The sequence below is a fragment of the Nicotiana tomentosiformis genome, chromosome 11, assembly GCF_000390325.3.
Source record: "Nicotiana tomentosiformis chromosome 11, ASM39032v3, whole genome shotgun sequence".
Classification (NCBI taxonomy): Eukaryota; Viridiplantae; Streptophyta; class Magnoliopsida; order Solanales; family Solanaceae; genus Nicotiana; species Nicotiana tomentosiformis.
In genome coordinates, this window is record NC_090822.1 from 163,683 (window position 1) to 190,116 (window position 26,434).

At 39.6% G+C, this 26,434-nt stretch overlaps 2 protein-coding genes across 2 annotated transcripts; one reads left to right on the forward strand and one right to left on the reverse strand.

The window, feature by feature from the left end:
- Nucleotides 1-226: 226 nt before the first annotated feature.
- LOC104108195 (pollen-specific leucine-rich repeat extensin-like protein 3) lies at nucleotides 227-12,026 on the forward strand. The gene is made up of 4 exons (XM_009617179.4): nucleotides 227-832; nucleotides 1,147-1,244; nucleotides 11,538-11,607; nucleotides 11,690-12,026. Exons 1-3 carry the CDS (start codon nucleotides 523-525, stop codon nucleotides 11,589-11,591), a joined length of 462 nt encoding a protein of 153 aa, XP_009615474.1. The 5' UTR covers nucleotides 227-522; the 3' UTR covers nucleotides 11,592-11,607; nucleotides 11,690-12,026.
- A 2,749-nt stretch (nucleotides 12,027-14,775) lies between these two features.
- Nucleotides 14,776-16,756, reverse strand: LOC104108194 (uncharacterized). Its single transcript, XM_009617178.4, has 2 exons — nucleotides 16,317-16,756; nucleotides 14,776-15,038 (listed from the first exon to the last, which is right to left on the reverse strand). The coding sequence occupies exons 1-2, from the start codon at nucleotides 16,504-16,506 to the stop codon at nucleotides 14,917-14,919; spliced, it is 312 nt and encodes a 103-aa protein (XP_009615473.1). The 5' UTR covers nucleotides 16,507-16,756; the 3' UTR covers nucleotides 14,776-14,916.
- Nucleotides 16,757-26,434: the final 9,678 nt, after the last annotated feature.

Below are 26,434 nucleotides of genomic sequence, written 5' to 3' on the forward strand. Positions count from 1 at the left end.
TTTTATAAAATATAAAAAGTGGGATAATTTTAAAAAAATGTAATAGTGATATTTTTGCCCAAAATCAGCTATTGGGATTTGGGATTTGAGATTTGAAATTTTTGTCAAAATATAGGTAAAATCTATGATAAAATAGATATTTGCCAAATAAAACCCAAATTTATTTTGGCAAAATGCAGGATCAAATGAGTCCTTAAATTGTAGTGTTCTATCGAAAGAATCGGATAAGTTAAACGGGGTGGGGATAGCGGACAAAGATCCTCACGCGAACATCGAATCCGGTAACCCCCCCTCCCCCCTTGCGTTGAAACTCCAAAACCCCTCACTTTCCTTTTACTATCTCACTGTCCACATTACAGTGTTCTCACACTACCAATAACTAAACAAACCCACCACAGCCTTCAGATTTCTTCGCAAAACTACTTGAAATCCAACAAGTCCCCCATAATTTGTAACACCCAGAAGTCACAATTCTATCAAAAATCCACCATTTCTTGAAACTTTTTGGGAGTTGCAAGAAGAATGCCCATTAACACTGAATCTACTCCTCCTCCGAGGATCGGTAAGATCGGTCCATACACAGTTTTCATGACCCCTCCGGCCACACCTAAGTCCAGTTCTGCCGAGTCACCAATAAAACCGGTATACTCGAAGCTGTCACCACTACCAGTTCAGCCGCAACCGGTTCAGACACCAGCGGTTCAGGTGCCACCAGCTCCAGTCGAGAAGTCATGTCCGGTTTGGTCTCCCCCAATGCAGTATGATAAACCCTCTACAAAATCTCACTCGTTTTTTGGGGTTTTCTGGAACGCTGTGGCTAAAGTTCAAAATGGTACCCTTTTTTTTCTCCTCCTTTTCAATGCTCTGTTTGGTTAAAAGAGAAAGTATCTGATTCTTTCACTTTAAGGCGAAAAATGATCCTTTAATATAAAGGAAAAAAAGATGATAACTTTAATGCATTTTTGTGTTTTCCAGATTTTCGTTTTCCTTTTTCAGATCTTGATTAAATGAATGCTTATTCATATATATTTCAGCGCAAAATATTCTTTTTCCGCTTTGTGTTACCCAATTTTTGTTCCTTTTCTTTTTAAAGAATTATTTTCTGTGAATATGTACTAATTCTACTTTTTAAATGGATTTTTGTAGCTCATGCGAGTTTGGATGAACAAGTGGCATACTGGTTTGGGTTGAATCAGTCAAAGTATCAGTGGGCGTTGGATGATTACTATGAGAGCAAAGGAATTGTGAGTCTAAAGTTTTGTTTCTTGTATTTATTTTGTTTTCTTTTTGGGTTTATAGCTGAATTTTAATGTTTGGTGTTGGTGGGGTAAGGTTTGGGTGTATATGATGTCCCTAGTTATATGTTTATGTGGCTTCGAAGTGATATTTTTCTGATTTCCACTTTCTGGTTAAGTGAGCTTTAGGGTTAAGTTTTGTATTCCACAGTTTGTGCCTTCGAAAACATCTATTTGCTATTAACTGGGGATGCATCCTTTTTTCAGTTATGACCTTTAAGTTTACCTTTTTTTTTCCTTCCTTTTTTTTGTTTCTAATTGTGTTAATCATTGCAATGACTGTGATTTAAAGATTAGGATCAAGGATGTGTATACGAGAGAGAGGAAGGCTTGTGATTTGGACCAAGTGAGATGCATCAAGGACAACAATGATAGAGTATTGATGGAAGATGCTCAGATTAAGAGGAGATGACAGACTTACTTTCATGAACTTCTGAATGAAAAAGGGGATCAGGATATTGTGAGAGGTGAACTGGAGCATTCCGAGAGTCACCGTGACTTTGGGGACTGCAGGCGCATCGAGGTTGAGGAGGTTGTAGGAGTTATGCGTAAGATGAGTACGGGTAGAGCGACCGGGCCAGACGAAATTCCGATTGAATTTTGGAAGTGTGTGGGTAGAGCAAGCTTGGAGTGGCTGACTGGACTGTTTAATGTTATTTTTAGGACGAAGAGGATGCCGGAAGAGTGGAGGTGGAGTACGGTGGTTCCGTTGTATAAGAACAAAGGTGATATCTAGAGTTGTAACAATTATAGGGGTATCAAATTACTGCGTCATACCTTGAAAGTTTGGGAGAGGGTGGTTGAAGCGAGGGTGAGGAGGACAGTGTCTATATCCAACAACCAGTTCGGGTTCATGCCGGGTCGTTCTACTATGGAAGCTATACACCTTATTAGGAGGTTGGTGGAACGGTACAGGGAGAGGAAGAAGGATCTGCATATGGTGTTTATTGATTTAGAGAAAGCGTACGACAAGGTTCCTAGAGAAGTTTTCTGGAGATGCTTAGAGGCAAAAGGCGTGCCGGCTGCCTACATTTGGGCAATTAAGGACATGTATGATGGGGCTAAGACTCGGGTTAGGACTATAGGAGGCGACTCTGAGCAGTTTCCAGTTGTTATGGGGTTACACCAAGGTTCTGCGCTCAGCCCGTTCTTATTTGCCCTGGTGATGGACGTGTTAACACACCATATTCAAGTGGAGGTGCCATGGTGTATGTTATTCGCCGATGACATAGTTCTGATTGATGAGTCGCGAACCAGTGTTAACGAGAGGTTGGAGGTCTGGAGACAGGCCCTTGAGTCTAAGGGTTTCAAGCTGAGCAGGACGAAAAGGACGAAGACGGAATACCTGGAGTGTTAGTTCAGCACTGAACCGAGGGAAGTGGACGTGGAAGTGAGGCTTGAATCACAGGTCATACCAAGTAGTGGCAAATTCAAGTACCTTGGGTCGGTCATCCAGAGGGAAGGGGAGATTGACGAGGATGTCACACACCGTATTGGGGTGGGGTGGATGAAGTGGAGGCTAGCATCTGGAGTCTTGTGTGATAAGAGAGTGCCACCGATACTCAAAAGTAAGTTTTACAAAGCGGTAGTTAGACCGTCCATGATGTATGGAGTTGAGTGTTGGCCTGTTAAGAAATCACATATCCAGAAGATGAAAGTAGAAGAAATGAGGATGTTGAGGTGGATGTGCGGACACACTATGATGGATAAGATTATGAATGAAGATATTAAGGAGAAGGTGGGTGTGGCTCCCATTGATGACAAGATGCGGGAAGCGAGACTCAAATGGTTCGGACACGTACAAAGGAGAAGCCTAGATGCTCCGGTAAGGAGGTGTGAGCGGCTGGCTTTGGAGGGCACGAGAAGAGGTAGAGGACGGCCTAAGAAGTATTGGGAAGAGGTGATCAGGCAGGACATGGCGAAGCTTCAGATTTTCGAGGACATGGCTCTTGATAGGAAGTTGTGGAGGTCGAGTATTAGTGTTGTAGGTTAGGAGGTACGTAGTTGAGAGTCTCCCTTACTTCGTACCTTTGTGAGGCTAGTCTGGTAGGGTTTTTGTCGATGTCAACTAGTGGCAATGTTGTGTCTTACTACTCTTTTGTTTTCCATAGTGTCGGGTCTATGTATTGTATATCGCGTTTGCTTTGCATCTACTTTCTCATTTTCATGATGTTATTTTTCCCATAGTTTCTATTGGTGATACTGATATTGTCTCTTTTCGTCTTCTTGAGCCGATGGTCTTTCGGAAACAACCTCTCTACTCCCTCGGGGTAGGGGTAAGGTCTGCGTACACACTACCCTCCCCAGACCCCACTAGTGTGATTTCAGTGGGTCGTCGTCGTCGTTGTTGTTGTTGTTGATCAAGGATGTGTATACATAAACTGAGTCTTGGTTAGACGCCTTTTTCTACACTGTGCTCCATTTCATTTCCTTTCTAGGAGCATTTATTTGCCGGTTATGATTTCAGATTTTAGTTTGTTCTCAGGCATCACGAAAAAGGTCCTAATCAATAGAATGTGGTGGTGCAGTGTTTCGCTGCAACTATAAAGATTTTATTCGGGATAAAGTCCTTGCTGCTGCTTTCTGTTACTGCCCCTACTTAAATCTCTTGAAAATCAATTGTGATTCTTGGATTCGTAAATATGTTGATGTTTTGGTATTACGTTTAAAAAGCCAGTCGTATTTTAGTTTAACCTCTAGATTGTGGTATCATTTTCCTTTTTGGTAAGAGGGTTTTATTGGTGGGGAAAGATAAAATTTTCTAAAAATACCTTTGGGCTAATGCAGATTTATTTCCTAGTAGGAGAAGTTTTCTGAAAAGCTGTAGAAAGTTTAAGTAGATGGTTGATACCTTCCCATGCACTTGTGCAAGCTGCTCCTTTGATCTGGAGACCTATGTTACAGTGGATTCCAACATCTGGAGACCACAAACTTTGATCATTCTGTTATATCCCCTTTCTTCAACAAGAAAATGGGAGATAATGAAATATTTGCTTGAGGTATTACAGGCCATGAAGAATAACTTGTGCTGTGGGTAAATGTACAGGCCAGCACCTGAAATTTATTCCAAATGATTAAGATCCCATGCCTCTTCGATCTTCATATCCTTTTCTTTTGAGGTGTGCGATGAGGGGATGATGATGATGGTCTTTAGGGAGTTTAGAGTTTTTTTTTTTTTTTGGGGGGGGGGGGGGGGGGTGGTGAATCTATATGGGCGTTCAAGTATGTAGCATAGATTGACGAAGTTATGCCTCTTATGTTGTACTGCGTCCATTTCAGTTTATATAGCAGTAGCGCAGAGTTTAAGAGAGACTTTTCGTACTTACCAACCGTAACTTTTGAACTTGTGGTCTTAAACATGCCATGACATTTCTTTGGCTATAAGAGCATGTCATTGTTAAGGGCAAAATGAGATGTTTATAGCTAAAAAGTTCCTAAATATAGAAAGGTGCCATTTTTTTGGGTACACATTGAAAAACGAAGGTGTGCCACATAAAATGGAATAAAGGTAGTTTGCGTTAATGGTTTGACTGTGAGGAGAAAGTGATCCATTACAAGAGGTCAAAGACCTTTAAACAAATTTTTAGTCCCATTTAGCCTGCTTGAAGCAAATTCTACCAAATTCTTTGTTATCATATACTCGAGCATTTGTGCATCAGTTTTTGGAAATTTGTTACATATTAGATACATGGGGTGAATGTTTCTTTTGCTTATATGAGTTTGAAGCTTTATTGCATAGAGCAGGAGGTGCGATAAAGCAGCAACAAGAATGAGTTTATTTTGAGCTTGGACATCAACAAGGGTTTTTAGTGCTAGCTGTTTTCTAATGGTTAACATGGGCAACTGACCGGAGAACGGGTTCTTGTGTATGGGATGTTTTTGGGGTGATTAGAGAAAAAAAAGTCGAGAAGTTAAAAAAGAAGTCTCTGGCTCCACGTTCCTCTCTTCCATAGAGTTAACTATATATATATATATATATATATATATATATATATATCCTTCTGCCCCAAGTATATGATACATTTTTTGGAGATCATTGTATTAATTGATGAAACTAGTGAAGGTGTCAGTAAAAAGCCCGAGCTATGGAGAAGCTTTTTAGAAAGTAAGAGATTTAAGATAAATAGAAGCAGAGTGCATTGTTCAATTGGAAACAACCTCTCTATCTTTATAAGGTAGGGGTAAGGTCTGTGTACACACTACCCTCCCCAGTCTCCATTTATGGGAATACACTGGGTTTGTTGTTGTTGTTAGAGTGCACTGCACGTTTAGCCAGCGAGATGGGAGTGAAATTGTTGTGAGATTAGATGCAATTGACGTATCTAATTGTATACAATATAGATATGTAGGCTTAACTTTTCAGGAGAATGGTATGCTAGATGAAAATACCACGCATAGGATTAAATCGGATGATTGAAATGGAGGAGTGCACATGAGTGTTATGTGCTTGGGAGATACCTACCAAAGTGAAACAATTCTACAGAGTGACAGTAAGGCCAACAATGTTGTATGGAAGCGAACATATCCACAATATGAGTGTTGCAGAAATGTAAATGTTAAGATAAATGTGGGGTCATACAAGAATGGATAAGATCATAAATGATTACATCCTCTACACTATTACAAGATACAAGTAGAGCATATAGAGAATTTATGAGACATTGTTGCTTGAGATGGTCAGTCCCCAAGGGTGTAGCCAGTGGTCAATGAGGTGGGTTGAGAACCATGAGGTTTCAGGTTCAAATTCCAGGGACAAAATTACATGGTACCTATGCTGGTAAGAGGTACCAGGTATTCCCTGGAATTAGTGGAGGTGCATGCAAAGTTGGTCCGGATACCACAATTATAAGAAAATGTTGCTCGAGATGGTTTGGCAACATGTTACGTAAGCCACCGGATGCACCGACTTTTAGATGTGAAAACATAATGATTGAAGTTATTAAAAAGGTAGACCCAAATCCACATGAAAAATAGTTATCTCAAAGGATTTAGAATATCTCGGAATCCAGGCAGATCTAGCAAAAAATAAAAAACAATGGAAGTTGAAAATCTGTATAGGTGATACCAACTAGAAGACTAGTGCATAGTAGAAGGTCTAACTATATTTGATATATAACCACTAGGGTATATTAGAAAACTTTTATTGTTAGGGTATGTTTGAAAAGCCACCCAGTAATTAAAAAATTTGTTTTAAAATTAAAAAAGAAATTAAAAAGTATAAATTTAATAAATAAAAATAAAAATAAATAAAAATAATGGAAATAAAAATAAATAAAGATAATAAATTTTAAAATAAAAACAAAAAGGAAAGAAATTAAAAAGTAACCTTGTAATTACACAGTGTAATTACCACCAATTTTCACCTCTCCCTTGAGAATTGGAGAGTGTAATTACACCTCTCTAATTACACCCAACTTCATGCTGACCAAGTAATTACTTGGCCAGACAAAAATGCCAAACTATTTAATTACACCCAAATCTAATTCCTAGGTGGCTTTCCAAACAGGCTCTTAAATAATCCTTAAGTATGGAGTATTGACCCAAACAAACATGTAGGATAGTACAACCGACCCCAACTAGCTTGAGATTGAAGCATAGTTGTATTTTTTGTGAGATCCCATGTTTGACATACATTTTCTTACAAACGTAAGCATTTTACTTTCATAGCTTTCAAAATTTCAAATTCATTTAGCAATTTAAATTTAATTGTTGATATGACATTTTCCAACTTTCAACTACTTTAATATTACTTGAGCAACTTTCAGTATATTTACAATTCAGATTCACATTATATGCTCCTTGCCAATTAAAACTATACTACAACAACAACATACCCAGTAGTATCCCACACCGTGGGGTCTAGGGGAGGGTAGTGTGTACGCAGACCTTATCCCTACCTTGTGAGGATAGAGAAGATGTTTCCAATAGACCTTCGGCTCAAGAAAGTATAAGCACCACACTAATAAAAATATAGACAAGAAGGGACAGTACCAAAAAGCCATATAAAAGCAGAATAAAAATAACAAGATAGTAAGGTGATCAACAATGAAAGAAAATAACGGATAGTCATAAAAACCTATTACCAACAAAAAGCGAGATTGCGTGCCAATACTACTGTTATGAACACTATAGACTACCTACTCTACTACCCTAATCCTCGACCTCCATACCTTCCTATCCAAGGTCATGTCCATGGTCAGCTGAAGCTGCGCCATATCTTGCCTAATCACCCTTCCCCACCTCTTATTTGGCCTACCTCTGCCTCTCTGTAGGCCCTCCAATGTCAACCTCTCACACATCATCACCGGGGCGTCTGTGCTCCTCCTCACATGACCAAACCACCTTAGCTGCGCTTCTCGCATCTTGTCCCTCAATAGGGGCCACACCCACCTTGTCGCGAATGACCTTATTTTTGATCCTATCTAACCTGGTGTGCCCGCACATCCATCTCAACATCCTTATCTCTGCTACCTTATCTTCTGGACATGAGCGATCTTGACTGGCCAACACTTAGCCCCATCTAATATCGTAGGTCTGACCACCACTCTGTAGAACTTACCCTTAAGTTTCGGTGGCACCTTCTTGTCACACAAAATACCAGACACGAGTCTCCATTTCATCCATCCCGCCCCAATACGATGTGTGACATCTTCATCAATCTCCCCATCCCCCTGAATAATAGACCCAAAGTACTTAAAACTTCCTCTCCTAGGGATGACTTGTGAGTCTAGCCTCACCTCCCCTTCCTTTCCTTAAGTCTCGCCATTGAACTTACACTCTAAGTATTCTGTCTTGGTCGTGCTCAACTTGAAACCTTTAGATTCCAAGGTCTGCCTCCATACCTCTAAGTGCGCGTTCACACCGTCTCGCGTCTCGTCAATCAATACAATATCATCTGCAAATATCATGCACCACGACACTTCCCCTTGCATGTGGCGCATCAGTACGTCCATCACCAGAGCAAACAAAAAAGGGCTAGGTGCCGAGCCCTGATGCAACCCCATCATAACCGGAAAATGGTCCGAGTCACCACCCACTGTCCTCACTCGAGTCTTTACTCCATCATACATGTCCTTAATCAACCTAATGTAGGCAACAAGTACACCTTTAGCCTCCAAACATCTCTACAAAACCTCCCTCAGAACTTTATCGTACGCTTTTTCTAAATCGATGAACACCATATGCAAGTCCTTCTTTCTTTCCCTATACTGCTCCATCTCCTAACAAGGTGGATGACTTCTGTAGTCGAACGCCCCGACATAAACCCAAACTGGTTCTCGGAGATGGACACACTCCTCCTCATCCTTAGCTTTACCACTCTCTCCCAGACTTTCATAGTATGGCTAAGCAACTGGATACCCCAGAGTTGTGAAAAGCGGTCGCTTCCTCGCTTAAAGCGAGAAGCGAAGCGAGGCGACCCACTCACTATCTGAAGCGTAGCAGGTATGAAAAAGCGGTCGCTTCCCACTAAAAAGCGAGAAGCGACGATGCGAAGCGAGGTAACTGAAGCGAGCGCTTCTCTGTTTTAAAGGGCTGCCTAATTAAAATAGCTGTTCTTTTATTAAAACATATCGACCAACACTCTAGCAGCAACAGAGAAAGAAAGATGCGATTAGGGTTCCAAGTTTTCTACACTTTTCAACTTCAAAATCATCTCCAGGTATGCGTCCAAATAGTAGTGCAGTGCTGGCGAATTTTTTTTCCCCTTCAGTTCTTTCTCATTCTTCTCTTCTTCTTCATTTTCTTGCACTGTTTTTTCGTTTGAAATGCTGCCCATTTTTTACTGGAATGGTATACTGCCCTTCATTTTATTTTTATATTCTTTATTCTTAGTTCTTATTGCCCTTCCCTTCAGTATTTATTTTAATTTTTTTTTTAAATTCCGCTTCGCTTCAAAAAAGCTAGCGTTTCGCTTCTCGCTTTAAGCGAAAAGGGGTTGTCGCTTCTCCTCGCTTCACGCTCTTCACAACATTGTGATACCCCAATAGTTATTGCAATTTTGGATATCACCCTTGTTCTTGTATATAGGAACCATCGTGCTCCACCTCCATTCTTCGGACATCTTTTTCTTTCTAAAAATGACATTAAATAACCTATTGAGCCACTCCAAGCCTGCCTTGCCCGCACTCTTCCAAAATTCCACCGGGATTTCATCCGGCCCGGTCGCTTTGCCCCTGCTCATCTTACACGTAGCCCTCTCAACTTCATCAACTCTAATCTGCCTATAATACCCAAAGTCACAACGACTCCCGGAGAGTTCCAAATCACCCAGTTTAATGCTCCTGTCCCCCTCCTCGTTCAAGAGACTATGAAAGTAGGTCTGCCATCTCCGACGGATTAGCCCCTCATCCAACAAAACTCTACCTTCTTCGTCCTTGATGCACTTTACTTGGTCCAAGTCACGCGCCTTCCTTTTTCGCGCCTTGGCTAACCTGAACAACCTCTTATCCCCACCTCGGCCCTCGAGTTCCTCGTACAAACGACTAAAAGCTGCAGTCTTGGCCGCCGTAACTGCTAGCTTTGCCTCTTTCTTAGCCAACTTATAATGCTCCCTATTCGCCCTCTTCTCCTCCTCGTCTACACTTTCCACTGGCTTTAGATACGCTGTTTTCTTGTTTCCACTTTTCCTTGCAGCTCTCCATTCCACCACCGGTCTCCCTTGTGACCACCAGAGTAACCCTTTGAGACCCCTAATATCTCTCTCGCGGCTTTCCTAATGCATTGTGCAGTCGTGGTCCACATATCGCTTGCGTCCCCACTACTCCTCCAAGCCCCCATAGTCAACAGCTTGACCCTCAACTCCTGCGCTTTAGCTTCCGTCAAGGCTCCCCACTTGATCCTATGTTGGCTATACATCGCCCTCTTCCTCCTCTTCCTCGTGATCTCAAGGTTCATGACTAGGAGCCTATGAAGGGTCAAGAGGTACTCATTCGGGATGACCTTGCAATCCATGCAAAGACCTCTATCGGACTTCCTGCAGAGTAAATAATCAATTTGAATCTCGGTCACCGAGCTCCGGAAGGTGACCAAGTGCTCCCTCTTCTTCGGGAAACTTGAGTTTGCTATCACCAAATCAAATGCTCTAGCAAAGTCCAGCAGAGACGTTCCTCCTCCGTTTCTATACGTCGCTCCAATGTGGCTGTTGAAATACCACGCACCATCACATCCAAGTCCTCCCAGAAACGCCTCTTGACTTTCTCATCCAAGCCTGCTTAAGGTGCGTACGCACTGATTATTGCCAATTAAAACTATGTAACGTAAAATTGATTGGAGCAGTTCTGGCAACACCAATAGTATTAGGCCTCACATTTTGATAATGTAAAGAATATTTATACTTATTTTATCCCTGTTAAACCTAAAGCAAGTTTGACAATTTTTCTGCAACTGCTTAAGTTTAAAGATGACTCTTAACAATCATACCATGCGTGGTGAAACTGGAAATGTCTTAACTTAGGTACCTCAAATTCTAATACGCAGATGAGAAAGTAAGTTATATCATTGTATCATGTTTGCTTTGTACTTGTTTTTGTACCATCTGGGTACCATTTTAATAAAAGAAGTTACTTATCAAAAAAATATCATTGTATCATGCTTAGAAAGTAAGTTACTTTATCGAAAAAAATTATTGTATCATGTGTTGGAAGTAAACATTCTATATTGCATCATATAGAATATTGATTCTGCAACTCTGCCTCATTCATGCATCACGTCCTGGTGAAGGATGACTTTTCTATTTTCTGAATCTCCCCCATGGTTTTGTTGTCTTTCCTTATTTAAAAAAGGAATCATCCGTATCCAGGAAGCGCCTGGTCTCTTCTTAAGCAAGGCTTGATGTTATTTGAGAAACATCTTCCCGTGCACTCTCTCAAGTCTATTTCCCTTCTACATTTGATGCTCAACCAGTGAGTCAATTGGTAGATTGGTGGCTGGGAAGTGAGCATGAAATACTAGATGGAAGATATTAGGTCTAAAAAACTACTTTTCTCAAGCAAATACTGCAATTGGAAGTGGATATGACATGCTTTTGTTTTCTTTAGTGTTTATTGAGTTTTTTCTAAAAAAACTACTTCCTTTCTCAAGCAAATCTTACAATTGGATCACTTTTAGTTCTGTGAGATGTTTCTTTTTGGCCTTTCCAGTGCTACTGTTACTGAACATGCGAATTTTACCTTTATTGCTAATGTAGTGTGTAATTTCCTTTAGTTTAGTTGTTGAATACTTATTAAATATTTTTGTGCACAGAACCAGGCCGAAGAAAAAGCAAAAGCTGTAGCTAGCAAATTAGAGAATGTATAATATGCCAAAGGAGAAGGTAAAATCTAGTTAGGGATGTGCTATTTTTCTCCTCTTATTACTTCTAGTGCTTTTTGTTAACCGTCAAAAACATTGTGCAGGAATGTCTCTGGCCTTTAAGTTGCCTGCAGAATCTGCATTCGCCCATATGCTACATATTATGTATGTGTGATATAGACAAAGACGAACTGGTGCATGGAAGCGCCTTTTCTTGAACGTATCAGAATGTGATTGTCTCAAATTTTTAGCTGCTATGGTGCAGCAGCTAATGATGTTGTGTTGTAGGCCTTGCCCCATGTAGTCTTTTGAGGCTTTTCATTTTATGCTAAAGCTTTCTATTTTTATCTTTTACAATATATCTATGTATTTGTAACTGGACATTATATTCAACTTGTAGAAAGTCTCTCAAACTAGGGTATTTCCAGTTTCTAGTTCTCATTTTGGTGTTCCCATCCACTAAAGAGAACTAATAATATGGTGAGCAACGTTTGCCCTACCGTAGTGATGCAGCAACAAGAGAGCAATTGGTACACAACATTTATAAAGCACTTTTAAAGTTACCGGTAAAGTTGTTGTCATGTGACTAGGAGGTCATGGATTTGAGCCGCAGAAACAACCTCTTGCAGAAATGCAAGTTAAGGCTGTGTACAATAGACCTTTGTGGTCTGAATCCTGCACATAGCGGAAGCTTAGTGCACTGGGCTGCCCTTTTAACTTGGTGCCTGGGTATGAAGTGCTAGGATACAAACTCAGTAGCCATCATTGAGGAAGCAACTAAATCAAATTAGTAAACTCTCAAAATGGGTATTGGGACGCCGGGTGAGAAATTAAAAAGAAATTCCAGTAATTCTATAGAAAGAATCATGGGGTAGCAAAACCTATATGCTCTCTATGCTGCCGTTTGATTGATTACACAAGGAAATCTTAGGTTTTAGGTAAATTTCTGCAATACAAAGCTCAGCATTCTCAATGTATTCTGTGTAATTATATTAATTAATATAAGCTTCAGTTTTTGGCATCAAATTTTGCGTAGTTAATACAGTTTTGGTTTTTTATACTTGGTATTGAACTCACATTACACATTTGTGCGAGAACTTATATTAATGTTACACGTGCTTGATCATTGACATTTTTAGTCTGGTCGTTTTTGAACAGGATGAATGTCATTTTGAGTTTACTAGAACATACTGGAAGTAGATTGGTTAAAACTGAAGTTGATCAACGCCAAGATTAATTTTTACTACACTAAAATCTTTCCTTATGTTAAAGGAGATTTAACAGTTTTTATATAACCAAAAAAACCCTAGAAAATCCCTTGCTTGGACCTAGCTCCGTCCATGCCGAGGTGGCATTCTTAATCCAATATTTTACGTGTGAGCTACCTCTACTGCAATAACGACATTGCATTTCACTCCTTTTTACAACCTGAAGAGAGTGTAATCCCACTTCTAGCTCCGAATTTACTATACAGAATGCAGTGGTATTTCGTTTGTAGATTGTATTAGAGACCCTGCGGGATATTTTGGTACTAGGTACTCCGTGCTAGGGGTGGCAGACAGGGAGTTAGATCGGATATTGTCAGATCGAAAACATATAATGCAAATCATGATAAGTTCCTCATACCCAAAAATAAAAATAAAAAAAGAAATGGTTAATAATACAATCAACCAATGAGTTATGACTTAATTATTCCCTCGCTAGGGAATAATCAACCAATAGGTTAGGACTCATCCAGTCGAAGTAACTAAGAACTTCAGATTGAAGTGATAAGATTATTGAATCATCAGAACTACTTCGATATATCTTTTTTTACTTTTTAGCCACAGAGTCTTTGTGAACCTATACGACTTTAGTTCTTCCATTTCTTGGTTCGAACTGTTAGTTGAATTATTTCTTGATTTCATCCGTTTATTCATTCAATTCACAGTCACAAGGGGCCGGAAGGACTTCTCTTCTATTAGAATCCTCTAGATAAACTCATATTGAATACAAATAGAAATTAGATTAACCGACGGATACTATGGTATTCATATTATTCATAGATTCTTGAATATGATCACTTTTGAAAGAATTCCTAGTCTCCCCAACTTGAAGAACCCCCAATTTGAGTCTTTGTAGATGTAAAAGTTAAATCAATTGGCTATACATTTTTTAAGTGGATAATATGAATCTTATCCATATTTAACCCATTTTTAAAAAGTTCATTATCCAACCCATTTTTTAGTGAACAAATGGATGGATAACTATTTTTTTAATCCATTTTGCCACCGCTACTCTGTGCTAATAATGACAATATATTAACACTTCATCACACTCAAGTGTTTACACTTTACACCAAACCAGAGGGATGGTTATTGTGTAAGGGCCATTAGTGTTTACATGATTTTCACAGACCAAGAAAAGAAATGAGAAAAACAGAGGCATGAAAAAGTATGTTCTCATATTTAGGAGTTCAAAAGATTCTCTTCGGAGGTGCTCAGAAAAGCTGAGAAGTGAGGAGTATCTGAAGACAGAAGCATCTAATTTGTTATAGTTGAAACAACTGAATGCTACACTTGAATGGCATGACATTTGAAAAGAAATTGTAGATATGTGAACCACAAAACAATACAGCCTAGCACAATCATAGCCTACACATTGACATTTCTCTGAGGATCTTGATATACATTGGCTCTAGCAGTAGAGAAATTTCTTTAGCCATATCATAACTGTATGACTGGCTTCTGAATTGGAGCAAATAGATGACCACCTTACCAATGTCACACCCTTTAAAGATTGTACACTACCCATATAACACTAAAATTTCCAGATATTTTCTTATCTAAGGGGATATTGAACTATCGGAATAATATCTCTCTGCCACACACCAGAGCAAAAACCTTTCCAGTGTCCATGCAGATGCATATCAGATAGACCATAATATTCGGCATTTCACTAAAATGCCACCAATCAGTTAGATAACAAATAGTCCTGTCCGCTAAACAATGGAGGCAAAACCCTCTGCCCAAGGATTGGAAGAAAAAGTTATTGATCATATTGAGAAATGCCAACAACAACTTATACTACTAAATCATACACGCTGTGGCTGAGTTGAAGAGTGCATAGTTTAGCTTTAGCAAGTAATGGTTCAATGTCCAAACCAGATGGCTGGATATCATCATTCTCATTCCCAGGTAATCTACTAGCATTAAAAGAAACAACACTATATTTTAAAAGATTCACTTTGTTTACAGCACTTATCTAAGTGTAGCAAAAGTGTAGAAAACAGGAAGTGACGTAGAAACAGGGTAATACCTAGCTGTACAATGTATCAACACCATCCATAACTCTACACGGGAGGTATATTGGAGAAAGAGAAACCTTTATAACCCTTGTAAGCATAGTATGCAATCCGCGTATAGTAGAACCCTGGTATAAACAGAACTCCCCCTAGTATAGCAAAAAACAGCCCTGCATTACAACAATGTGTAGAAAGTTAAAAGAGGACAAATGGCAAGACGAACATTCACTTCAAATAAAAAGGAATTGTTTCTTGCCGTAGCTACTCGACATGCCCAAACTACAACCAAAACTGTACCAGCGCTGCCCTTCACTCTCACTAAAGGTTCATCATAGCTTATCCCTAGGAAGAGACCTAAAACCCCATACCATATTCACTCATAGTAAATTAAACCCCCCCCAGAAGTGAACACAAAAACAATGTCACTTACAGACATTACGATTTATGCCCATGGAAATTCCATAGACAAGTGTTCAGGACCATATAATCCATAAACCTAACTAAGAAATTTTCTGAAAACCTTAGGTTGTACCTAGAATTTAAGAATTGCGATAAATGGACCTACACGAGAAAATAATTACTTAATCTTAGCCTAGCTTATTTAAGATTTAAAACTAACACGGACAGGCGTGGAGCCAGTAGCTTTGTCCAAACTCTATATTTGCCTTTAAAAATTTATCGAATATGTACAAATTATTAATTTAGAACCCAATAACTTAGAGGGAATAGAATCCCAAACCCATTAGCTTCAATCCTGGCTCCGCCTCTGAACACGGATCACCAAGGAAATAAAATAACTGCAAATGTGAAGATAGGATCGAAATAAAGCAAGAAAAGGGATACAGGACAACAGCATTCCCCACTAAATAAATTCCCAGACAGCTCACGATTATGCCCTAAAACCTGACTATCAATAGAAAAGCCAAAACAGATTTAAAAAAAAAAAAAAAAAAGATATTGAATTTTGAGTCGAAGGGTGAATATTAATTAGGTAAATAAGGAGAAATGATAAAGCAGAAACAATTTTGAAGCTCATGGCTGGTGCAGGACCCAAAAAAAAGGCATATCTTTATTTTCATTAATCAGTGTTTTCCTGAGTCTCCTAGCTATTTAGGGTCTTTATACTTGTAAAATAAACTTGGATAGCTAAAAATAATTAAGGAATTAAGGATAAAATATTGGCCTCTTTTTTAATTCAGTATCCATGGAACTCATCACGTTTTAGGTTTTATCAACCAGATCAAGTACAGCTATAAATATGTTGTACACAATGCTGCAAGACTTGTACTTTTTAGAGAAAATCTGATGCCAGACAATATCAGAAGCTGGATCCAGCTCAAAATAACAGAGACGTAAAGACAAAACCAATTACTATAAACATAAGGAAAATAGAGGGAGGGAATAGTTATAACTCATAAGGGGGGAAAAAGAGTCTCGAAAAGAAATACCATGAGCAGTATCGCCTCCAACCTTATTGATGGCCATGAAAATACCAAGAACAATACCAAGGGTACCAAAGACAAGGAGAGAAACGGCAAGAGCGATCTCTTTGATGGGTCCGCGATTGCTGTCGGCGTGAGAACCGTCCATCATCATATCCTCGTCTGAAATCGAGAAAGCATGATCCACGTACGCCATTGAAAGGGTACTCTTTCTTAAAAGGATTTGCTGTAGCTGTTGATGGCTTGAGGCTATTAGCTATATGCTATGCTTGACCAAGAAGAAGAAGAAGAAGGGTTAGTGGGAAGACCTTTTCAGCAGGAGGAGAGTTTATTTTTAGGAATACATAGCGTGATGATGCGGTGAAACATAGAAAGAATCAAAAGTTTGGTCCGCGAGCAAACATGGACATTTTCATTTTCTATTTTTTTGGGCAAACAAAAAGTTTCTTCTATTGGGGGAAGGAAAAACAAGAAAACCAAGATTGTGGAATTTAATCATTGATTTATAACCTCTAAGTTTCTTAAATCAAATTATTTTTATAAATGCTTTTTTAAGAAAATACTTTTGGTAAAAAAAAGTAATTATATTTGGCTAACTAATTTGATAAGTATTTTTGAGCCGCTGTTAGTGTTTGATCAAGCTCTTAAAAAATACTCGTAAATATATTTTTTTCAAAAAAATATTTTTGAGAAAAAATTACGTTTTTTCGTTTCTCCTAAACTGTTTATACTTCTACTCAATTTTTTCCTTCTAAAAATTCGACCAAACACCTTAATTTTGGAGAAACAATACTTTTGGCCTTAAAGACTAGGGCTGCTTATCGGGCGGATTGGGCGGTTAATTACTCTTAACGATTTGGCTTAACGGTTATCGGCTTTTAAATGTATTAATCCGCTAGCCACCCGATAAGATATCGGGCGGATTGGTATCGGTTTAGCGGTTATCGGGCAGTTTATCGGTCTAATGCAATCTATATTGCGTACATTAATTATTTGCTGACCGCCTAGAATACAAATTCAGAATAGAAAATTACACATTGAGTCCAGACATACATGTCTGTTAACGCCTACATAAGAATGATGTAGTGTGTCATGTGTTGTAGAGTGAAAAAAGCAGAACACATTGTAGGCTACATTACATCCCAAAGCAGACTACATATGAGTCCTGACATACATGTTTGTTAACGCCTACCATTAAATCCCAAAGCAGACTACATTACATGAGTCCAGACATACATATGTCTGTTAACGCCTAGCATATTAATTCAGAATAGGAAATTCCAGTCTATATTCAAAGTGAGTCCAGAATACATATTTCAAAATGATTAATCCATAAGTGAGCAGTCTACACAGAAATGTTTGGCCTGCAGCTAACGCCTAACAGTGCTTGAATTTCTACAGCTTCAAAGTTCAAACAACAGCTTCAAATTTCTAACTTAAACTCTCAACCAGGCATTTCACGCTATATCATTAACCATATAAACAACACCGAGCAAAAGGCAGTTATGTATAGAAATAGGGATGGATTATAAGCAGTAAATAATTTACAGAAAACGCAAATGCGCTCTTTCCCCAGAACATAATTCAAAACAGTACTACCGTCAATATTGTGGGATAAAAATGGCACAACACTACTGTTCTTCTATTAAACATAGACAACATGCATTAGTTTAAAAAAATAAAAGCAGAGGTAAACCATAGATAGCAGCTTAAACAATCTTGTTGTAGGGTGGGAGAATAAGCTAAGCTAATAGCTGGAAGAAGTGGAAGGGTTTTTGATATTTAATATATATATATATATTCTTAACGGGTATATATATATATATATAACGGGTTAACGGATTATCCGTTAAAAAAATTGAATAATCCGTCCCCAAACCGATAAGTCGTTAATAAAAAAATTTCAATCCGTTCCCCGTCCATTAAACCGTTAACCCGATACCAATAAGCCATTAAGCTTCGATTTCGATTCGGTTTTCGATTTCGGTTCGGTTTTGAATACCCCTATTAAAGACGCTTAGCCAAACAAGCTATTAGATGATTTTACTCAATTCTTGTTTGACAACTTGACTAATTTGGATTATTTTTCTAAAATTTATAGTTATACACATACGCACGGTATTTGTATATATACCGCCTCTAGATAACTATAGTATCAAGCATAGCATGGCTGCAAAACAAATAAATATTCAAACAAACAAATAAATAAATAGATAAGCAAATAACAAATCGAGCCAATAGTTGTTGACTTTGTTTTGGTTGCTTGACCATTTGGCTACGGCGCTATGCATCGGATGATTTAGGACACACTGAATTTTCCATGTTTTTGTCCCAATTGTGGATTTTGGTGCCTATGTCCGATGCTTCAATGAACGACCTTAAGGAATTCAGAGTTTCTTTTTTTTTCCCCCTTCGCGCACAAGGACAACTACTCAGTCCATTATCCTTTATTCTAGAAGGATTAATTTGTATACTATAACTGTATATTGACCTTTCAAAGGATTAACTGTATATCCATCAATGTTTGTTTAGATTTACATACATACATAAGTCAAATGCAAAAAAACCACCAATATAATCAAGAAGCATATACAAAGATTGATTACAAAAGCTTGAGACGCAGCCTAAGAATATAAAAAGGAAGTACATAAAGAAAAGTTGTCACCAAGAACAAATGTGGTTGGCTCACCTCAACTGGAATCCAAGAGTGCGTTGAACAAAATCAAGTGTGACTCTTACTAGCAGATGACTCTGCACCGAATAATAACTGATTTGGTGAAAAAAAAGCTCAGTAAAATCATCCATCCGCTCCCATGTCATACCCCTTGGAGCAAGTTTTTAAAATATTTACATGAAAAATAATTAATGCACCACATATAATCTCTATAAATCATTGCATGTAAAAGAGATATGTAGCCGTCAATCATATTACACATTCATCATAATCATATTATGAGTTTCCGTGGTGAAAACAGTAAACCTAACAATGGACCTCACGAATTAACCACTAGAACTAATAAATATGTATCCAATCATCGCATTAAAGCACAGAAGGCATGAAGTGCAAGCCAACCACATCAATTGATGTATATGAAGCCATGTGAATATTTTTATTTTACAATCCGGGGAAAAAACGAAGAAGGAAAATTGTACCCCAAACTCTAAATTTGAGTTCCAATCCCTTCTTTATAATTCTCATAAATTCTCAAGGTGATTAATGCAAACCTAAGCCTACATGCAGGGAATGTGTAGCTTCCTTATGGTCATGTCAAGAAAACACAATGATACCCTAATGATAAATGATACTCCACTTGCTTGGGCCTCCCTTCCAAGGAAATTCTGCAGCAAAATTAAGAATTTTTCACACATCACACGCAACTCGACAAATTTAGCATTTGAAAGGTAATATTGGTAATCCTGTTTCCCAAAATGTTACTACGTCTTTGCCTTTTCAGATAGGCTAGCTCTATGTATATGAGGGCTCTATACATGTAGACTCTATTAAGTTACCCCCCCCCCCCCCCACACACACACACCTCTTCCCCCGGTGTCCCCATTTTCTACTTTATTAGTATAGTATATATTTTTAGCACCTGTTACCCCTTTGGTATATATCACTTGCTACAGAACATGTAATACACATATTTTGGTGAAGAAAAAATTCTCTGTTTATGTAATTTGGAATAAATTAAATGATAAAAATAACAACAAAATAATGTTCTATGCATATTTTTGAAGTCCAATAGTAGTATGGGACCCTGGAATTGGACATAATGTTGGTTTGCAGTATGGACCTCGCAAGCTTTGAGAAATTTGATAGCACTAAATGAGTTTAAAATTAAATTCGTAATGTCACTTCCATAACATGAACAATGGATCTAGTCCCAAGATCCGTAACTTGGATTTACTCAGATTATAGTCGGTTCAAATTTTTCTTGATTTCAATTCGCCTGAATTATAGCTTAGTTCAAATTCTGGAGGTAGATTAGATTTAATATTGTTTACCTGAAAAACAGATATAGTTGAATTTGTACGTAGTTCTAAGGGTACGTGGTATAACTTGACACAAATCGTAAAAGTAAGTAGAAATATCGAATATTGACCATAAAGAATGAAATACAAACCAAGTTGAATGGAGAATGATTTATGGATAAGCTAGATGAATCAATGTATAAAGCTTAAAAGGATAATCTCCCAAAATGAGAATGTCTCAATAGTATCTCAGTTATATTGTATGAATGCCTTGATGATTCTCCCCCTTTACAGAAATAATAGCCATCCTTCTTATAGTGGAGGGATCCTACTTTGGATATAATTAAAAATACACAGTGGAGAACCCATGATAGATTAGTTTTTCCCTGATTCCCGCCGAAATTCTCTCCCTTAGTGCGGCTGTAACGACTCTTGTCCCTTGGCTCGATCTTGATCGGACTCGATATTGACTCGGGGCCCGATATTGATTTGGGCTCAGTATTGGTCGGTCTCTGGCTCATAAGCTCGATAACTCCGCTTCACATCATAACTCGATATTGGCTCGAGCTCGACAATGGCTTCGAGCTCGGAATTCGATTGGTTCCTAAAACACGAGCTCGATGACCTGGCTTCACATCTCATCATGATATTATGAAAACGCTTCTCGGTCCACTATGTTCCAATCTTGACTAATCATACGAAGGTCAAAACCGGTTTGATTGTATACAGATAATCCCCTCGTTTCTCGGGAAGAATGTGGAGAGAAACGACATGATTTTTCAATGGCTTGACTAGATATACACTGACGTTTGCATCGAGGCTAACCATGACGTACGTGATAGATGTCCCGTCGGTTCAGTTACCAAAGCATTAAATGTGTGTCACACGACGGTCGGCCACTGCTGAGATTGAACTGCCATTGCCCAATCAATAAATAGCCTATCTCTTCACTATTTTTCACTTTCAGATCTTCAAATCTTCTAAGTTCCTTTTCACATCTTCTGAGTTTTTCGTCTGCAAATTTGTGATTTTCACTGCAAATTCCTTATCTAAACACCAAATACTTCCGATCTTCATCCATATAATTATAGATGGCAAAAACGTTTAAAACCGTTCCATAAAAAGAGGTCACTTCTTCATCTCGACCCGCCGGTGGCGAAGATGTGGAGGAGCCTCGCCCTGAGGAATTCGTTCCGGTGGGGTGTTCAACTGTAGGTGATTTTAAAATTGAAAAGCTTTCTCCGGTACTGGGACGATGTGAGTCGATGGCGAGGTACCCATGTTCGATTACCGAGAAAGTTCTCGATAAAGTCATACAAGAATGTAACTGGGATAATAATCTCATAGTAGTCCCATCCCCCGACGAATCAATTACCACCCACGTGGAAGGGTTCTTAAGTGTTTACACTTATCTTTTCACGTTGGGTCCTCTAGACCCCGTCATCGTCGCCTTTTGTAAGAGGTACGATGTGACCCTTGACCAGATCCATCCTTCTTTTTGGAGGATAGTGATTCTTCTCCGATTTTTCTTGAGCAAGATCGAGGGGCATATCTTCACCCTCGATCACCTTATGCACCTTTATAGTCCCCAACTTTACCGATGAGGGTTAGTCAAGCTTGCTCGCCGAGCAACCAAAGCGCCATTCTCGAGTATTGATGAAACTCGCGATCGGGGTTGGATGGGCCATTTTGTCCGAATCAATACCTCGGACCTGATCCTTGTCGACGACTTGCCGTTTCCTGAGAAATGGAATACGAACTGTGAGTAAATGTTTCCCTTTGTTCGTTTTAATTTTGTGACTGCCTTTCATTTTGTTGATCCATTTTTCTTTTCTTATCGCAACAGTAGCTCAGATTCCGAAACCAATTACGGATCTTAAACAATGAGTTGAAGGTCTGGTTATGCAGAGACCGTACTCTGAGAGTGCTTGGGTCAAATTATCAAAGGGTCGATGGGAGGCCCGTAGTCATGGTAAGTCTCTTTCTCGATTTGTCTGTTATTTGTTCTTTATTTGTTTATTCCCTTTTCCTTTTTTTAGGACTCGGGAAGGATGTAGACATGAGGCCCCCATCTGGTGATGAAGAGGTTCCTGCCTCGAATCAGGTTAAAGAAAGGAAGAGAAAAGATGTACCGAGCTCCACGAGTTTGGAAAAGAAAAAACCGGCTAAGAGATATTGCAAGCCAAAGGGGGGCACCGGTGTCGTGCCTTCAGAAGTGGTCCGCCAATTAAGGGACGAGCCTGAAGAAGGAGAAGAGGATTTAGCCCGTGTACGGCCTAATGTTGTGATTCAACAGTCTTCCGAATTGGTGGAAGCAAATCAGGGAATCCTGGCCATAATCCCCGAACAAGAAGAAACAGAGATTATCCCTTCTCGAGCTAAGATGATTAAATGAGAGATCGAGGGTAGGACTTCTCGGGCAATAGAAGATATTTCGAGGGATGAGCTCGGGATAGTTGATATTGGTGGATCCCCTCAGATTTCGGGAACCATGATTCGAGAGGTCAGCATGTTGGAAGGTCGGTCCTACGAGGGCATTCAAGAGTCGACCGATATCCACAGTTTTCTGGAGGGGCTCAAGTCAGCTTCCTCGGAGGAGGTTACTGATTTTGGTAGAATGCCGATACCCAATAAAGCATCATGGTCGGGTTCTGCCGAGGCTTTATTGGTTCACAAACTGGTGGACCGAGTGTCGATCCTGACCGTAGGCGGAAGATAGTGTTCTCCGTGCCTGAGGATACCCGAATCCCCCCTCCCCCCGGTGGGGATTTCTAGTTACCTTCGGTCCTTGGTAACCGAAGAGGATCAATCAGTGATGACTGTGGTATGGCCCGTCTGTCTTTTCAACTAGGCCCAACATGCTTTGAATTGGGTAACTCTCATGGCATCTTTGCTGTTTATTTTATACTTAGAGTTGTTAGTAATTCTAACATTTTTCCTTCTGTTTGTAGGCTTCGGTGTTGCATCACTAGGCCTTCCTTCGAATCCGAGATGAGTATGACGCTGAGGTTCGGAGCCTCACTGAGAAGAGTGACTCTTACAAGCTCCTTAGTGAAAACCTTCGAGCAGATTTGACATCAGCTTAGGAAGAGCACGAGGAGATGGCTGAGCAGGTATTACGAATTTTACATGATAGTGAAGATGAAAAGGATATAACCACTAACGATCCGATTCTACAGGTTCGGTAGAGGATCGAGCAGATCAGACGGCTTAACTCATAGGTAGATGGGCTACTGGCCGAGGTAGAAGAATTTAAAAAGAGTGTGGATATTCTTGCCTCGAAAAAGGAAGCCGTTCAAGCTCATTTGGAGTTTTTTTATGCCCAACTTCGATCTACGAAAGAAAATGCCCTGGGGCTGATCGAGAATTGAAAGAGCTTCAGCATCGGTTGGATTTGGCCATTTCTGATAAAGCAGGCTTGGCTAATAAACTTTAAGTGGCCAGATCTGAGGTGATCGAGGCAAATAAAAGAGCCGATACTAAAGTGGCTCAGTTCAGGATCGATGTTGTTGTTAACTAAGCCAAAGCCAAGAGTATGGTCGAACATGCTAAATGGAAAGCTCGGAGAGAAGCTCTCGAGGAGGTCAGTTCTCAGGGCTTCGATGTTGGGGCCGAGATTAAAGTTGCCAGGGCGGAGGAGAACAAGGCTCGAAGGCTAGCCTTTCCTGAGGAAGACTCCGATAACTCGAGTGAGTCTGAAGGTGAGGAAGATGCCGAGGATACGGCCTTTGAGGAGTATCAATCCATTTAGGACCTTAGGTAGTTGTTTCCTCTGAGCCTGTTTTCGGTTTTTTGCAAAGAACTTCCGAGTTGCCTTTGTACAAGATTTGCATATATATAAAACTTTCTTCTTTTGCAGAAAATAGCCTTTTAAGCTAAATAATTTGAACTTTGAATTACCGTTGCCTTCGGGCTTTGTGGGTAGTCCCTTTCATTTATCGGGCACGAATTGAGGTAGCCTTCAGGATTAAATGGTTGAATGAATGTTTGTTTGAACTCGAAATAATGAGTAGCCCTTAGGTTTAGTAGTCGAGTGAGTGATTGCTCGAACTCGAAGTAAGAGTAGCCTTTAGGATTTATAAGGTATCCCTTAGGCTTTATGGTCGAGTGAGTGCTTTCTCGAACTCGAAGTAGGAGTAGCCCTTAGGCTTAATAGTCGAGTGAGTGATTGCTCAAACTCAAAGTAATGTAGCCCGTAGGCTTAATAGTTGAGTGAGTGATTGCTCGAACTCGGAGTAGGAGTATCCCTTAGGCTTAATAGTCGAGTGAGTGATTGCTCGAACTCGAAGTAATGTAGCTCGTAGGCTTAATGGTCGAGTGAGTGCTTGCTCGAACTCTAATTAATGTAGCCCGTAGGCTTAATGGTCGAGTGAGTGATTGCTCGAACTCGAAGTAATATAGCCCATAGGCTTTATGGTCGAGTGAGTGATTGCCCAAACTCGAAGTAATGTAGCTCGCAGGCTTAGTGGTCAAGTGAGTGATTGCCCGAACTCGAAGTAATGTAGCCCGCATGCTTAATAGTCGAGTGAGTTCTTGCTTGAACTCTAAGTAATGTAGCCCGTAGGCTTTATGGTTGAGTGAGTGATTGCTCGAACTCGAAGTAATGTAGCTAGTAGGCTTAGTAGTCAAGTGAGTGATTAATCGAAGTCGAAGTAATGTAGCCCATAGGCTTAATAGTCGAGTGAGTGATTTCTCGAACTTGAAGTAATGTAGCTCGTAGGCTTAATGGTCGAGTGAGTGCTTGCTCGAACTCTAAGTAATGTAGCCCGTAGGCTTAATGGTCGAGTGAGTGATTGCTCGAACTCGAAGTAATATAGCCTGTAGGCTTAGTAGTCGAGTGAGTGATTGCTTGAACTCGAAGTAATGTAGCCCGTAGGTTTATGTGGGGCTTGATCTCGTTGATTTTTTGGTTGGCAATCCCCGATTTATGGGGTAATGGTCGGCCCTCAAGCGTGTTTGCATAATAGATCACATAATAGAGGGTGGATTTTGAGACATGAGATATAGGCAAAGAAGAAATTTCTCTTTATGTCATTATACATGTGTTCATGTTTTGTACCAGGGGTCGAGCAAACTACACGAGCATGGTTCATTTTGACTATTTGGCTCTTACAATTTCCTATTGTAACCCTGTTGTTGTGAAGTAACTTCCTTGTCTTGAACTTGATAATCGAACTTGAACCATGCTCATGTGGGGTATTCGAGGTTGATTGTAAAGAGGCCTCAGATACTGTTGAATTGTTCTAAGTTAGCACGATCAATGATTGCCTCATTAAAAACCTTTCCGAAAACCCATTTGGGACAAAACTGATCTAAGGGAAAAAGAATGCAACACGTGCTTTCAGGCCTAAAGGCTCCGAGTTGAGTGATCCATCCCTGTTTCTGATCGAACACCTGCAAGGGTTAATTTCGAAATATAAATGAACATAGGAGGGTCGTAACTTAACAGTAGTATCGATTTAGGTGCGACACGTTACAATTGTTTGGTAGTTGTTTGCCGTTTATTATACCGAGCTTGTAGGATCCTTTTCCGACGATTTTGAGAACCTGATACGGTCCTTCCCAGTTCGGACCCAATTTTACTTCATTTGAATTTTGGGTGTGAGGGTGACTTTCCTTAGCACTAAGTCCCCGATTTTTAAATATCGAAGATTGGTTCTTCGATTATAATACCTTTCAATCTGCTGCTTTTGGGTGGCTAATCGGACAAGAGCTGCTTCTCGTTTTTCGTCCATTAATTCTAGGCTCGTCTTCATCGTCTCTTATTTGATTCATTTGCTGCATATCGAAACCCGATGATGGGTTCTCCGACCTCAACCGGGATTAGAGCTTCGGCGCCATAAACCAACGAGAATGGTGTTGCTCTGATACTCGATTTCGATGATGTGCAGTATGCCCATAGGACTTCAGGTAGTATTTCTCTCCATTTTCCTTTAGCGTTGGTTAATATTTTCTTAAGATTTTGGATTATGGTTTTGTTGGTCGATTCGTCTTGTCCGTTCCCGCTGGGATGATAAGGTGTCGATAGGATCCTTTTGATTTTGTGGTCTTCGAGAAATTTGGTTACTTTTCTTCTGATAAATTATTTTCCATTATCACATATAATAACGGATGACATCCCGAACCGACATATGATGTGGTACCAAATGAAG